Below are 15037 nucleotides of genomic sequence, written 5' to 3'. Positions count from 1 at the left end.
GGGTTTCACCATGTTGGTCAGGCTGGTCTTGAACTCTTGACCTCATGATTCGCCGGCTTTGGACTCCCAAAGTTCTGGGATTACAGCGATGAGCCACTGTGCCCGGCCCAAATTAGCCGTTTCTGGATTGATTGCCTAGATGTGTGCTCTACATTATCAATCACAAAGTTCTTTATTATGTATTTCTTTAATTTTATTTTCAAAGCAGATTTCTGAGAAGTAGGTGACACTGTTATTACTGTCTTTTATTTTGAGTTCATTAATCTGTTTGTTGGTAGTGGTGTCTTTTTGTGTTGCTTTTACGTTTTAAATGAGGAAACAACTTGAAGTTGTGCTTTGCCCATGATCACATTCATGAGAGCCAGGACTTTAAAAACTCAAGTCTTGTCTTTGTTTCATTTTATCGGTTGTTTTCTAGTACAGATAAACAGCAGTTAAGAGAAAATTATCATCCTAAAATATAATTAATGCCAGTCTCAGTTGGCATGTAGATTGCTTTAAACCTTCTATTGTACTTAAACTATATGGTGCTTCATAAATCAGTCACCTCTGAACTATGCTTGGCAAGCAAGTGTTCAAATATTTTTCTAGGGAGCGAAGAATGGTCAAGAAAGTGGACTCGAAATTGGAACTGACACAATTCAGTTTGGTGCTCCAGCTTCAAATGGAAATGAAAATGAAGTTGTTCCTGTGCTTTTGGAAAAATCTACTGACAAGATCCCTGAACCTAAAGAACAGCGACAGAAGCAGCCACGGGCAGGACCTATCAAAGCCCAGAAGGTAAATATACTTTATAATCCAGATAAAATTTTATGAAGGCCACTGACACGAAGAGTAAATAATAGTTTTAAAATTGAACTTAGTTTTAATGAATATCATTGATAGTGATGCAATGATGAAAGATATTTATTATGAACATTGTTTTATCATAAACATTTGACTTTAGCTTCCAGATTTGAGTCCGGTAGAAAACAAAGAACATAAGCCTGGTCCCATTGGAAAGGAACGTTCATTAAAAAATAGAAAAGTAAAAGATGCCCAACAGGTGGAGCCAGAAGGACAAGAGAAAGCAAGTCCTGCTGCAGTCAGAAGCACAGATCCTGTCACGACAAAGGAAACTAAAGCAGTCTCAGAAATGTCTACTGAAATAGGAACAATGATCTCGGTATCATCTGCAGAATATGGTACCAATTCAAAGGTAAGCCACATGTAAGGACTGCCAGTTCAATAGATGCAAACCATTTCTAAAATGAATGGGAAGAACAGCAATGTATACTTTTTTAAAAAAAATTCCTGCTGAGGCATATAACTCTAGGTTATTTCTACAGAGATTTAATTCATGGTTTGCATGTGTAATCTAAAGAAATTCTTCATAGCAAATTTTATTTTTTTTTTTTAGGAAATTTACTCTAAATTCTGGACTATTTGAGTAGCTTAAAGTGAAAAATGTCTACACAAATCAGAATACTTTGAAAAATGGCTCAATATGACTTTTAATATATTAATAGAATTACAGTGGAACTTTATCTTGCCCACTGGTGACATTCTAACACCAGGAAATAAGGCAGACTTTTAGTAACTCCAGTATAGCCAGTTTTCTTTCATAGCTGGAACAGATTACTGTTTCTTTGGTTGAGCACTGTAGGATATTGACTCACATTTAGGGGCCACATTGAATGAAATGTGTATCTAAAAATACTTAATTAAGACAAGATGTTGGTTGACTATGGGAACTGACACTTGTGGGAATAGCAAACATATCTGCCATCTTATGTTGACTCTGGGACATAAACTCAACTGAGAAAAAAGTTTCATGTAATTTTTTATATTATTCCCTTTTTAATTGCTGTAGGATTGAATTCATAAAAGTAATAGCTTATGTGGTCCTACTCTACCATATTTCAAAATGAGATCTGTGACAATAAACAAGGAGTGTACCCTAAACCTAATTAATTGCAACAACTAAGGTTGTGGTAATTGATAGTAAGCTATAGAATGAATGTGGGAAACACATAAAAGGTTCTTTTAAAAACCTAACTTATTTAAGATAACCCACAGAAATAAATATTTGGTACTATTGATAGTCACCTAATACTAAATGCACAAGAATGCAGGAGTAGTTGAAATTATCCCTTTGTTAGTTGATTAATAGAGTGAGTTGAGCCTTAAAGTCTGCTCTTTTCTCCTGCTTTCTTCCAAAACAACTTTACAACTCTTAGACTATCATTAGAAAGTGAGCAATTTGGCCAGGCGTGGTGGCTCATGCCTGTAATCTCAGCACTTTGGGGGACTGAGGCAGGCAGATCACTTGAGGCCAGGAGTTCGAGACCAGCCTGGCCAACATGGCAAGACCCCATCTCTACTAAAAATACAAAAATTAGCTGGGCCTAGTGGCGCACACCTGTAATCCCAGCTGCTTCTGTGACTGAGGTACAAGAATCAGTTGACCCTGGCAGGCAGAGGTTGCAGTGAGGCTGAGATTGTGCCACTGCACTCCAGCCTGTGTGGCAGCAAGACTGAAAAAAAAAAAAAAGTGAGCAATTAATTCAGTTTCAAATGTATTTTTTTTCTATTACTGCTTCACAGGAGTCTGTAACAGACTATACTACACCTTCTTCTTCTCTGCCTAACACTGTGGCTACTAATAATACAAAGATGGAAGATACTTTGGTTAATAATGTAAGTAATCAGTTTGAGATATGGCAAGTTTGGATAGGAACCTGGCTATTGTTATCTAGTATATTATTTCATGTTTTATTTACTGTAGTGGTCAGTATTTAACTCAGAGAAAGTTTTTAGTAAGTTTGTTTTTAGGAGCACTGTAATATAATAAGCAAAAGTAGTCAAGGCTGAGTTTTTTATTTTTCCTCTGAAGCCATCTGCTTTCCATTTATGATGAAGGCTTGTGGTGGGTAGGCTTTTTTTCATAAATATTAATCTTATTAACCTGGTATTGGTAAGAATTTTTTTTTTAGTTCTCACATTTTACAAACTCAACATGAATGGTTGGTGATTTTGTTCTTATACAAAACCTTTTTGTAATTCAGTGAAACCTAACTTACTTAAGATGACTAAAAATTAAAACCACAACTATAGAATAAATCAAGTATGTCTTTAAAAAAGCACAACGTGTTAACAACATTCTTGCTGTATAGATTGAGCTATAATGGATTGTATACATAAGTACGCCACTCACTCTGAGATGCTCTAATTTAAGGTGATGTTAAGTCATGTTGTAACTTAGGACCTAGTTTTCCAGAGCAACCATGTTACTAATATAATTCAAGGTTGTGTTAAAAAATCTGTACAGTTCATCATTTTGCTTAGCTCACCGACTGACAGATGAAAAATTGTCAGCCCAGAAACATTAGGTAGCTTGCCATAGTTATACAGTGTCATTTATTGAGAAGAACATTTTAGAAGTTACTTGTATGGTCCTTATTTTGGAGGTCAGGTGTGATGGAAATGTGGTTAGCGTTCTCTGTTTTAAATATAGCCTGCTATAATAAGAAAAGGCTATCAGACTAAAATGTTGATCATCCTTTTTAAAAGAAAATCCTTTACAGATAAATATTTAAAGGTCTGTCACAAAGAGCTTTAACTATCATTTTAAGTATAAAAATCTTTATTATCTTCTTACTTTTTTTCTATGCTTTCTATTCTTCCCTCTAGCATCAAGTATATGGAATTTTAGAAAGGTGAGCTACATTAGGAGTCACTTAATCCAATTTTTGTAGTTCAGCTGAAGGACTGTACTAAATATGAGAAAAAGAATAGAAAGGAATGAGTCACACATTTTTTCTTGGTGTTGAGAGCTCTCTAGGAGCTGATTAATGTGATTTGTTCAACTTTCCTCCCCATTCCCTCCCACCACCACCTTTATGAGAGTGGTTTAAATATAAATATATATATTTTTTTCTTTTTTGAGCTTCTTATACCTCCTTGTGGAAAATAATGGAAGACTTGGGAAGGAGAAAGACTTCCTTTCAGTTTAAGTGCTGTGATGTCACTGTCTAGATGATCAAATATTCAATCAGTAAGGTCTCAGTAAAGATTAATTATACTTTGTGTCTTTTCTCATTTAAAAAAATATATAGAATATTTCTATGATAGTAATTTTTAAAGAAAGTATTTGATGCTTTTTCCCAGCTACCCTCTGAAAATATGATTTATAAAATATGAATAGGAAGAAAAAATTATTATTCTCAGAACTCTTAAAAATTCATTGAAAATATCCAGATGACCATTTTGATGGTTTCTGTGTGATCTATAAGGCTAATAATGGAGCGACTTATATACTGATAACCACTGAGCGCAAGAGACCGAGCCTCGTGTATAGGTGAAAAGTCTGCATGCTGATGTTAGCAGTGTAGCCAGGGTATATTTGAAAGCAGAAAGATCAGTTTGGGTCAGGGAGCTTTATAAATGGTCATCAGTTTAGAAGGATTTCACAGTCTTGCTTACTTGTGCCAAGTGTGTTGGTGATTATGAACTCAATGTAGTGTTAAAAACAAATATCTTACATGGAAAAACATTTAGGACCTCTTGGGATGTCCTTTTTTGTTTCATTCATCTGTTTGGGGGTTTCATTTTATTTAATTAATTAATTAATTTATTTATTTATAGATAGGGTTTCACCATATTGGCCAGGTTGGTCTTGAACTCCTGACCTCAGGTGATCTGCCCGCCTCGGCTTCCCAAAGTGCTGGGGTTACAGGCATGAGCCACCGTGCCCAGCCCAGGGGTTTCATTTTATACATAGAACTTTTCTCTTTTTTCTTTTTTTCTCTTGAGGTGGAGTCTTGCTCTGTCGCCCAAGATGGAGTGCAGTGGCATGATCTCGGCTCACTGTAACCTCTACTTCCCAGGTTCAAGTGATTCTCTTGTCTCAGCCTCCTGAGTAGCTGAGATTACAGGCGCCCACCACCACACCTGGCTAATTTTTTTGCATTTTTAGTAGAGACAGGGTTTTGCCATGTTGGCCAGACTAGTCTTGAACTCCTGACCTCAGTTGATCTGCCTCCCTCAGCCTCCAGAAGTGCCGGGATTATAGGCATAAGTCTCTGCGCCTGGTCAGAACTTTTGTCTTTTTTTTTAAAAAAAATCATATTTGAAAATAGCTTATTTCTTTTACTGAGGCTTAATACACTTTTTTTTTTTTTGCAGTCTTAACTGATGTATGTTGGTTAGTATTACTCAATAGTACAATCATCTTGTATCTTGAATGTCTTGAAGATTAAATGCTGGTGGCATTTTTAATTATCATAGCCCAGCTGCTTTCAACATTTATGAAAGAATCTCCATTAGGTAGTCCGTAATGTCACAAAGTGATTATCTTAAAGCAATAACTAAAGCATCCCAGTTATTTTTCCTGAATTACTGAATGAACCATCCAAAACAAACATGTAGTAATACATTATAAAGTCCCAAGATCCAGAGATAAAGGCAGTGAGTTTCTAACATCTTCAGGTTTCTAACAAGATTTGCCATGGTAATTTTATTACTATAGCAGAACAGTTTTATTGTAATGAGGTAGTGCTGATAGTCCATATTTTGTTCCCAGGATTACTTTTGTTCTTAAATCTAGTCGTAAAAAATTTGCTATATTGCAGGAAAGAGATTAATTTTTTATAATTTTACTGTCATGTTAAAATATGACATGACAGTAAAAATGTCATATTTTAACATTAGGTATGATGTTAAAATAGATGCCCCATATATGGTGAAGGCTTTATTCTTTAGAGCTTTGCTACACAATATGCAGCCTATAGAACAGCAGCATCAGCATCACCCAGCAACTTGTTTGAAACACAGCATTTCAGGCCTTAACCTAGACCAATTGAATCAGAATCTGCATTTTATCAGCATCTTCAGTTGATTTATGTGCAAATTAAAGTATGAGAAGCACTGCCTTCTGAGTGTACACCTTAACATCTGGGGCAGATTCTTTCTGCCAATTTATTTATAAAAAGGCAGATGATAATTTCTCTTCAGAAGTTTTATCTTAGATATCCTTAATTACAAACTATCATAAACACAATGTGACTCTTAAGTAATCACATATTTCTGTTAGCTCTGATGAAAAATAAACACTACCCTTAGAGCACCTTAGCATTGTCTTTAATGGGGCTTTCATAGTAGACATGGTTAGATTGTGATATGTGTTGCCTACCTTTTCAGGTGCCCCTGCCCAACACCCTTCCCCTCCCTAAGAGGGAGACTATACAACAGAGCTCCAGCCTAACTTCAGTTCCTCCCACTACATTCAGCCTCACCTTCAAGGTATGTACAACATCCATCTCTAAGAGTCCTTAATTGTTGCAAGCAAGGAGACATGAGTTAACAATATTCGTGTGGTATTTTTACTAGATTTATGTGGTCAGCAACAATACTAAACTGAGGAAATGGAGTTCTGTCAAATTATACCTTCAAGTTTTATTAGCTTCTGATACCACTAAGTGGTTATGTGATATCCTCATATTTAAAGTGAGGCCTATTATGCTTGTGAAGTTTGTCTTAAAAATACAGGAGACGCCGGGCACCCGGTGGCTCAAGCCTGTAATCCCAGAACTTTGGGAGGCTGAGGCGGGTGGATCACGAGGTCAAGAGATTGAGACCATCCTGGTCAACATGGTGAAACCCCGTCTCTACTAAAGATACAAAAAAATTAGCTGGGCATGGTGGCACGTGCCTGTAATCCCAGCTACTCAGGAGGCTGAGGCAGGAGAATTGCTTGAACCCAGGAGGCGGAGGTTGCGGTGAGCCGAGATCGCGCCATTGCACTCCAACCTGGGTAACAAGAGCAAAACTCCGTCTCCAAAAAAAAAAAAAAAAAAAAAAAAATACAGGAGAGTATTTTTCCGTGTTTGTGTTAAGTTCCTCCCGGAGATCTTAATAATTTTTTGATATATTGGTTTGTATACAAAAAATACAATCTTGCTATTCCATATTTTTATGATTTGTTACCAAGATAATAAGTATTGATAAAAGTAAGAATGTTAGTTGTTTGTCTTTCCTATAAGTTATGTGTGTATTTAATGAATATAGTATGATCATTTTATGGGAATATACTTGACAAGTATGCTTTATAAATGATATCAGAAGATTTTCAGTTTTTTTTTTTTTTTTTTTTTTGGGGATAATTATTTAATAAGAGGACAAAAGAGATTTAGTGCTTTTTGATATCAAAAAGTTTTGGCTTTTTATATCTCCTATTGTAATTTTGAGCTATGTTAATGGTTTTTTACAGTTGTTTGAGAGCATTTTAAATCAGTTCAGTAGTTTAAAAAGTACGAACATGGAATTAAGGGAGGATTTTTTTTTTTTAATTAAAAAAATTTATTTTTTAAATAGAGATGGGGTTTCACCAGTTGTTCTTGACCTCTGGGCTCCAGCGATCCACCTGCCTTGGCCTCCCAAAATATTGGGATTACAAGTGAACTACCGCACCTGACCAAGGGAAGATTTTTTTTTTTTTTTTTTTGGAGACGGAGTTTCGCTCTTGTTACCCAGGCTGGAGTGCAATGGTGTGATCTCGGCTCATCGCAACCTCTGCCTCCTAGATTCAGGCAATTCTCCTGCCTCAGCCTCCTGAGTAGCTGGGATTACAGGCACATGCCACCATGCCCAGCTAATTTTTTGTATTTTTAGTAGAGACGGGGTTTCACCATGTTGACCAGGATGGTCTCAATCTCTCGACCTCGTGATCCACCCGCCTCGGCCTCCCAAAGTGCTGGGATTACAAGCTTGAGCCACCGCGCCCGGCCGAAGCTGCAGCTTTAAGCAAAACAGTATATGGTGGATCCATAGAATAGCGTCATTTGGTTCAGTGCCACTTTTTTCTAAAGTTTATGAGAAAAAATACTGATTATACATTGTTGTGCTTAAAGTCACAGTTTCCAAGAACCTGCTGACAGCATTAAGTTTACTCTGGACATCATTGACAACATATGAAAAAATGAGCGTAGTTAAATAATTTGTACTTTTAGTTTCACTGAATTTCCAAAAATAAAAACTTTACGTATCTGCTTAAGGAATGGAATCAAGTCAAACTTGGGGCCTGTATATATATGTGTGGCCTATGTATTATGTAAATTTGATTAGCTATAACTTAATAATTTCTATGTTCTCAATAAAACTGAATTGGCATGAAAGACATTGTAGTCTGTCAACTTGTCCTAAACCACAAAATCTCAGATGGTACAGGTAAATTAGATTATAACTTGCTTCCTAAATCCACCCCCAAGACTTTTATCTTAAAATAAAACACACTTGGCCGGGCGCGGTGGCTCAAGCCTGTAATCCCAGCACTTTGGGAGGCCGAGGTGGGTGGATCACGAGGTCAAGAGATCGAGACCATCCTGGTCAACATAGTGAAACTCCGTCTCTACTAAAAATACAAAAAATTAGCTGGGCATGGTGGCACGTGCCTGTAATCCCAGCTACTCAGGAGGCTGAGGCAGGAGAATTGCCTGAACCCAGGGGGCGGAGGTTGCGGTGAGCCGAGATCGCGCCATTGCACTCCAGCCTGGGTAACAGGAGTGAAACTCCGTCTCAAAAAAAAAAAAAATAAAATAAAAAATTTAAAAAAATAAAACACACTTGAAATCAACCAGGTGATTTTGAGGAAAAGGAAAGATTTTAAATTTTTCTCAAATATAAAAGTGTTCTAGGGCCGGGCGTGGTGGCTCACACCTGTAATCCCAGCACTTTGGGAGGCCGAAGCGGGTGGATCACGAGGTCAAGAGATCGAGACCATCCTGGTCAACATGGTGAAACCCCGTCTCTACTAAAAATACAAAAAATTAGCTGGGCATGGTGGCGCGTGTCTGTAATCCCAGCTACTCGGGAGGCTGAGGCAGGAGAATTGCCTGAACCCAGGAGGCGGAGATGGCGGTGAGCCGAGATCGCGCCATTGCACTCCAGCCTGGGTAACAAGAGCAAAACTCTTGTCTCAAAAAAAAAAAAAAAAAGTGTTCTATATTGTAAATATACAATGATAACAATAGTCTTAAGAAAAGGCTAAATTATGAATAGTGTGCTTTTAAAGGAAGGCAGGGAAAATATGTAGTATTTCATAAATTCTTCTAACCAAAATAAAATTTTAGAAATTGATACTTTAAGGACTCACAAAGTTCCTCCTAACAGTGATATTAAAATTGCACTCCAGTCTGGGTAACAAGAGCGAAACTCCGTCTCAAAAAAAAAAAAAAAAGTTCTCTCACATAAGTCATTTCAACCGTGGATTTTATAGATTATGTTGGATTTTCAGCTCAGTGTTTCGATTTATAGTGTTAAAAACTTCAAAACGTATGTATGCATCTGTTCCCTTCTTGTTAAAGTAGCCTTAAGATATCTGAGGATCTACATGTAGCTCTTGAGCACTTGAAATGTGGCTAATCCAAATTAAGGTATACTTCAAGTGTAAAATAAAATATATACTGCATCTGAAATTTAAAACATTTATAAAATCTCAATTTTATGTTGATTAGTGTTTTAGTTACAATATTGTAAATATTGGGTTGAATTAAATGTTATTAAATATGTAATCTCTTTGTTTTTACTTTCTAAAATGTGGCTACTAGAAAATTTAAAATTACATATTTGATTTGCATTTACATATATGTCTGTTGAAAACTACTGAATAGTGCTGCTGTAGATTGAAATAAGGCCAATTTCTGCCACATGAGAAAGTAGAAGAAGAAAATACAGCTAAAATCAGGGGTCATAAATGCAAATGGCTATGTGTGGTACATGAACTACTTGAGATCCGGATGTGAAACAAAAAGTGTTTCTACAGCACTCAAGCCTAAAACCTATCTTGTTAACATTGCCTTTTAAAACACTGAGCATAAAGCAGCCAACCAAAAGATGCCTGCCATTTGCCATTTAAGAAGCATTGGAGGGCCAGGCAAAGTGGCTCATGCCTGTAATCCAAGCACTTTGGAGGCCAAGGCGGGTGGATCACCTGAGGTCGGGAGTTCATGACCAGCCTGACCAACATGGCTATTAAGGAATAGGTTCTTTTTCCTATGAAGGAAAAAAAAAAAAAAGAAGCAACATTGGAGTACAAAGGAAGAATGGAGAGAATGAATATTTACTTAGGAGGGCCTTTTCTTATTCACTAATGATACAGGAGCTGTGACTTTAAAGTACACATGACTTATTTTCCGAAACCATCAACAAGTTCTCTCTAGAAACATAATTAAGCCCCATTCTCACACTCCCAATTTGAGTAATGGAACAAAGATAAGAGGCAAACAGGAAGTCGGAAATCCCTAGGGTCTTAAATATTCTTTAAATATTTTTCGTGTGTGCAGTTTTTGAAAGGTTATATTTGGCACTTAAATACATGTATATACGTATGTATATTCTGTATTAACATTATTTGTTTTGCTATAAAAATGTCTGTTTTCTGGCAGATGGAGTCTGCACGCAAGGCATGGGAGAATTCTCCAAATGTAAGGGAAAAGGGGTCTCCAGTAACTTCCACAGCACCTCCTATTGCAACTGGAGTCAGCAGTAGTACCAGTGGACCAAGCACTGCTAATTACAATTCGTTCTCAAGTGCATCCATGCCCCAAATTCCTGTTGCTTCAGTCACTCCCACAACATCATTATCAGGTAGAACTTTTTTGTATTGTTTCTTTAAACATCTTACATTATTTAAAATGTTTTATGATCTCTTGTTTACTATCCCCAACCCTCCCAAAAAAAAGTTGTCTTCAGTCTTTCCACCTCACCCTCCCAAAATGCTGGGATTATAGGCATGAGCCACCATGCCTAGCCAGTAATTGCTTTTTAAAATGTCATTTTCCTCTAAGTTTTTCTAGGAAGTTCACCTTTTGATTGTCATGTTTTATGTATATACAACTAACTAAATCAACTCAAAAATAACACAGACTCACACCTCTTTTAATGTTTTGCAATCAGTATCTATTTTGAGGGTGCTATTGGCCTAAACATATTGAGGTAACATATTTTCTGGTGAAGAGTTAGGGATTTTCAGCCTATGCTATTTGAGTAATGTAATCCATTGGATTTGGCTTTAGTTTGTTTTGTTTTGTTTTATTTTGTTTTTTAGGACATTTCATTGGTGCCCAAAGTTAGAAGGTGCTTTTCTTGCTCTTCTTCCTTAGATTTTCTTATATTTTTACTAGTGTGCAGTCTTGTTATTCAACTGTCTCATTACTTGGAGGCTTTACAGTTCTTAAAGAAACACAGATGTTTCCAAAATGCTTGACTCTAGAAAAATGCACTGTTTTCCTTTTACCATATGTAGAACCAAGTCTCTTCTGCAAAAAAAATAAAATTTCATTTCAAGCTTTCTCAGTACTATCTGTTTCCAAAGCAGTACGAAGCTCCTTTCCAGAGATGTAAATTACTTTGTTTGACTGGCTCTCATTCAATATTGCTTTTCAGTATTCCAGCCCACCATGCTATTTTTAGGTACTAAAAAGCTGGTCTTTGGGTTATACTACAGTTATTTTGATAATGTCTGTAATCAGAAGTATGTATTAACACAAACTCGAGACTCTACACTGCATTAAAATTTTAAATCAGACTGTATTCCAACTATATTTCTTTTCTCTTTAAAACCCTAGCATTCGCCGGGCGCGGTGGCTCAAGCCTGTAATCCCAGCACTTTGGGAGGCTGAGGCGGGTGGATCACATGGTCAAGAGATCGAGACCATCCTGGTCAACATGATGAAACCCCGTCTCTACTAAAAATACAAAACATTAGCTGGGCATGGTGGCGCATGCCTGTAATCCCAGCTACTCAGGAGGTTGAGGCAGGAGAATTGCCTGAACCCAGGAGGCGGAGGTTGCAGTGAGCTGCGATCGCGCCGTTGCACTCCAGCCTGGGTAACAAGAATGAAACTCCGTCTCAAAAAAAAAAAAAAACACCTAGCATTCCTCTACCACTCATTTGCCAAGGCATCTTCACTTATGCTTCCTAGAGTAGCTTGAGACCTAGTCTAATTTGGGATGGGGGCAGTTAGTGAAGGTGGTATAAAGGAAACGGGAGAGTGGTAGGAAGATCTGGAAATAATGATTTCCAGTTCTTTCTTTGGAACCCAACTAACCTGTTTCCCTAGGTCTAGATTTCCTCCACTGTGCTTGACTAGGTTAATTTTTTTTAACAGGGCGCTATTGCCTAGTCATCCAACTGGTAGATAATTAACTAGAAGGATAGAAGCACTTGAATTTTGGTCCACTCTCAGGTAGAACATCATCTAAAGATAAGGATAACTATATATTACTTTTTAATCAAATGCTAGTATTGACATTTTGGGCCAATGATATAATCATTATAGCCCACTAATCAATAAAACTAATTGACCCTAACACCTAAGTTTTATAATTCTATTTACCTATTAAGTAGTTTATTTCATTTGTTTTAAAGTTATTACTGTATGCCAAGTGGTTGTGTTTTGGTTTTGGTTTTTTGGTTAGTTGTTTTTGGGGTTGTGTTTTCTTGTTTTTTGTTTTAAGAGATAGCATCTTGCTCTGTCACTCAGGCTGGAGTGCAGTGATGTCATCACGGTTCTCTGCAGCCTCAAACAGCCTCATACTGCTCAAGCAGTCTTCCCAGCTCAGCCTCCGAAGTAGCTGGGACTACAGGCACCACTGCCCAGCTAATTTTTAAACTCTGTGTAGAGACAGGATCTTACAATGTTGCCCAGGCTGGTCTTGTACTTCTGGCCTCAACATGTGCCAGTTTTTTCAGGAGAGAGAAATCTAACCTTAGGTTGATGTGACATTTTAGGACCAATTGAGATCTCTCAAGGTCCATGTATATTCATAATTATTCCTAAGGTTTAGCACTTTTTCCTTTTGTGTTCTTATATTGGTGGTCATAAATGAATGAAGCTCTTGATTATATATCCTATTATTCTTTGTAATGATAAAACCCAGATCGTTTCTGGCTAAATTGTAACAGCCATGAAGGCTCTCAGCTTCATTTTATGAATTTTGTGTTTTGTTTCTTTCTAGTTTTAATTTTCTGTTGTTAATATTATTTTATATTTCCTAGTCATATTTGCATTTGGTGATAATTATTCTTTTATAAGCCACCTCATCTACTTTTGGGCTAAAGCAGTATATAAGTACGTGATGGGTATAAACAAAACATTAATTTTGCAGTTTCTGCTTGATACTGTGAGCAATAGCAACACTTTTAAATATGTTCTATTTTCCCCTTTATTTGCTTCCCCAAATGTAGGAGCTGGTACATACACTACCTCTTCTTTGAGTACAAAATCTACAACCACATCGGACCCTCCAAATATTTGTAAAGTGAAACCTCAGCAGTTACAGACAAGCAGCCTGCCTTCTGCAAGTCATTTTTCACAGTTAAGCTGTATGCCTTCCCTTATTGCCCAGCAACAACAGAGTCCACAAGTTTATGTGTCTCAGTCTGCAGCAGGTAATGTTTTTAGTCTTGAATATAAGGAATTTAGAAAATGAAGACTTGACTAAAATGCTTATTTTTGTCTCTTCTTACCCTTTCAACTAAGCATAAGGCTTTCAAAGTACATTGCTATAAAATTTAAATTGGCTTTTTTTTTTTTTTTTTTTTTTTTTTTTGAGATGGAGTTTCGCTCTTGTTACCCAGGCTGGAGTGCAGTGGCGCGATCTGGGCTCACCGCAACCTCCGCCTCCTGGGTTCAGGCAGTTCTCCTGCCTCAGCCTCCTGAGTAGCTGGGATTACAGGCACAAGCCACCATGCCCAGCTGATGTTTTGTATTTTTAGTAGAGACGGGGTTTCATCATGTTGACCAGGATGGTGTTGATCTCTCAACCTCGTGATCCACCTGCCTCGGCCTCCCAAAGTGCTGGGATTACAGGCTTGAGCCACCGCGCCCGGTGCTTTTTTTTTTTTTTTTTAAAGATGGTGTCTGGCTCTGTTGCCCAGGCTGGATTGCAGTGGCGCAGTCTCAGCTCACTGCAACCTCTACCTCCTGGGCTCAAGCAGTCCCCTCACCTCAGCCTCCCAAGTAGCTGGGACCACAGGAGCATGGCACCACACCTGGCTTTTTTTTTTTTTTTTTTTTTGCATTTTTGGTAGAGACAGGATTTAACCATGTTGCCCAGGCTGGTCTCAAACTCCTGAGCTCAAGTGATCCTCTTGCCTGAGCCTCCCAAAGTACTGGAATTACATGAGCCACCTCATCCAGCCTAAATTGGCATAATTCTTTTTAAAAGTATCTTGGAAAATGTAAGTATACATACTCACTGTAGTAACAGTTTCATAGCTAGGAATTTCATATGGATACACTTAACCTATTAGAGATTAAGTGAGGGTATTCATTGCAGTATTGTTTCTAGTAGTGACAAGTTAAAAAAACAATCTATAGACTGGGCATGGTGGCTCACACCTATAATCCCAGCACTTTGAGAGGCCAAGGCAGAAGGATTGCTTCAGCCTAGGAGTTCAAGACCAACCTGAGCAACATAGTGAGACTCCATCTCTACAAAAAATTTAAAAAATTAGATGGATGTGGTCGTGCATGCCTGTGGTCCCAGCTGCTTGGGAGGCTGAGGTGAGAGAATCATTTGAGCCCAGGTGGTGATTTGTAATCATGCCACCGTACTCCAGCCTGGTAGAGCAAGGCCCTATTTCATCATAATATGTGATATCCTGCAGAACATAATACTATATGAAAACAGCAAGTGAGCCAGGCACAGTGGCTCATGCCTGTAATCCCAGCACTTCGGGAGGCTGAAGCAGACAGATCACTTGAAGCCAGCATTTCAAGGCTCACCTGGCCAACATGGTGAAACCACATCACTGCTAAAAATACAAAAAAAAGTTGGATATGGTGGCACACACCCAACTGCTCAGGTGGCTGAGGCACAAGAATCACTAGAACCTGGGAGGCAGAGGTTGCAGTGAGCCGAGATCAATCGTGCTACTGCACTGTAGCCTGGATGATAGAATGAGACTGTCTCCAAAAAAAAACAAACAAACAAACAAACCAGCAAGTCACAAAATAGTATGTATCATACTTAGAAATGTGTTTAGAATTTATAT

General features: G+C 37.7%; 1 protein-coding gene across 10 annotated transcripts in view; it reads left to right on the top strand.

Moving 5' to 3' along the window:
* The window catches only part of PRRC2C (proline rich coiled-coil 2C), a 127021-nt gene that overhangs the window by 89062 nt on the left and 22922 nt on the right, over window positions 1–15037 (top strand). For all 10 annotated transcript variants that reach the window (XM_039459878.2, XM_039459881.2, XM_039459879.2 and 7 more), the window contains exons 21-26: window positions 592–780; window positions 947–1198; window positions 2587–2679; window positions 6181–6282; window positions 10422–10623; window positions 13226–13429. In XM_039459878.2, the coding sequence (XP_039315812.1) occupies window positions 592–780; window positions 947–1198; window positions 2587–2679; window positions 6181–6282; window positions 10422–10623; window positions 13226–13429 (1042 nt within the window). The remainder of the gene's footprint in view (window positions 1–591; window positions 781–946; window positions 1199–2586; window positions 2680–6180; window positions 6283–10421; window positions 10624–13225; window positions 13430–15037) is intronic.

This window comes from Saimiri boliviensis, chromosome 19 (genome assembly GCF_048565385.1).
Source record: "Saimiri boliviensis isolate mSaiBol1 chromosome 19, mSaiBol1.pri, whole genome shotgun sequence".
Lineage (NCBI taxonomy): Eukaryota > Metazoa > Chordata > Mammalia > Primates > Cebidae > Saimiri > Saimiri boliviensis.
This window is presented reverse-complemented; position numbering and strand designations above follow the sequence as displayed.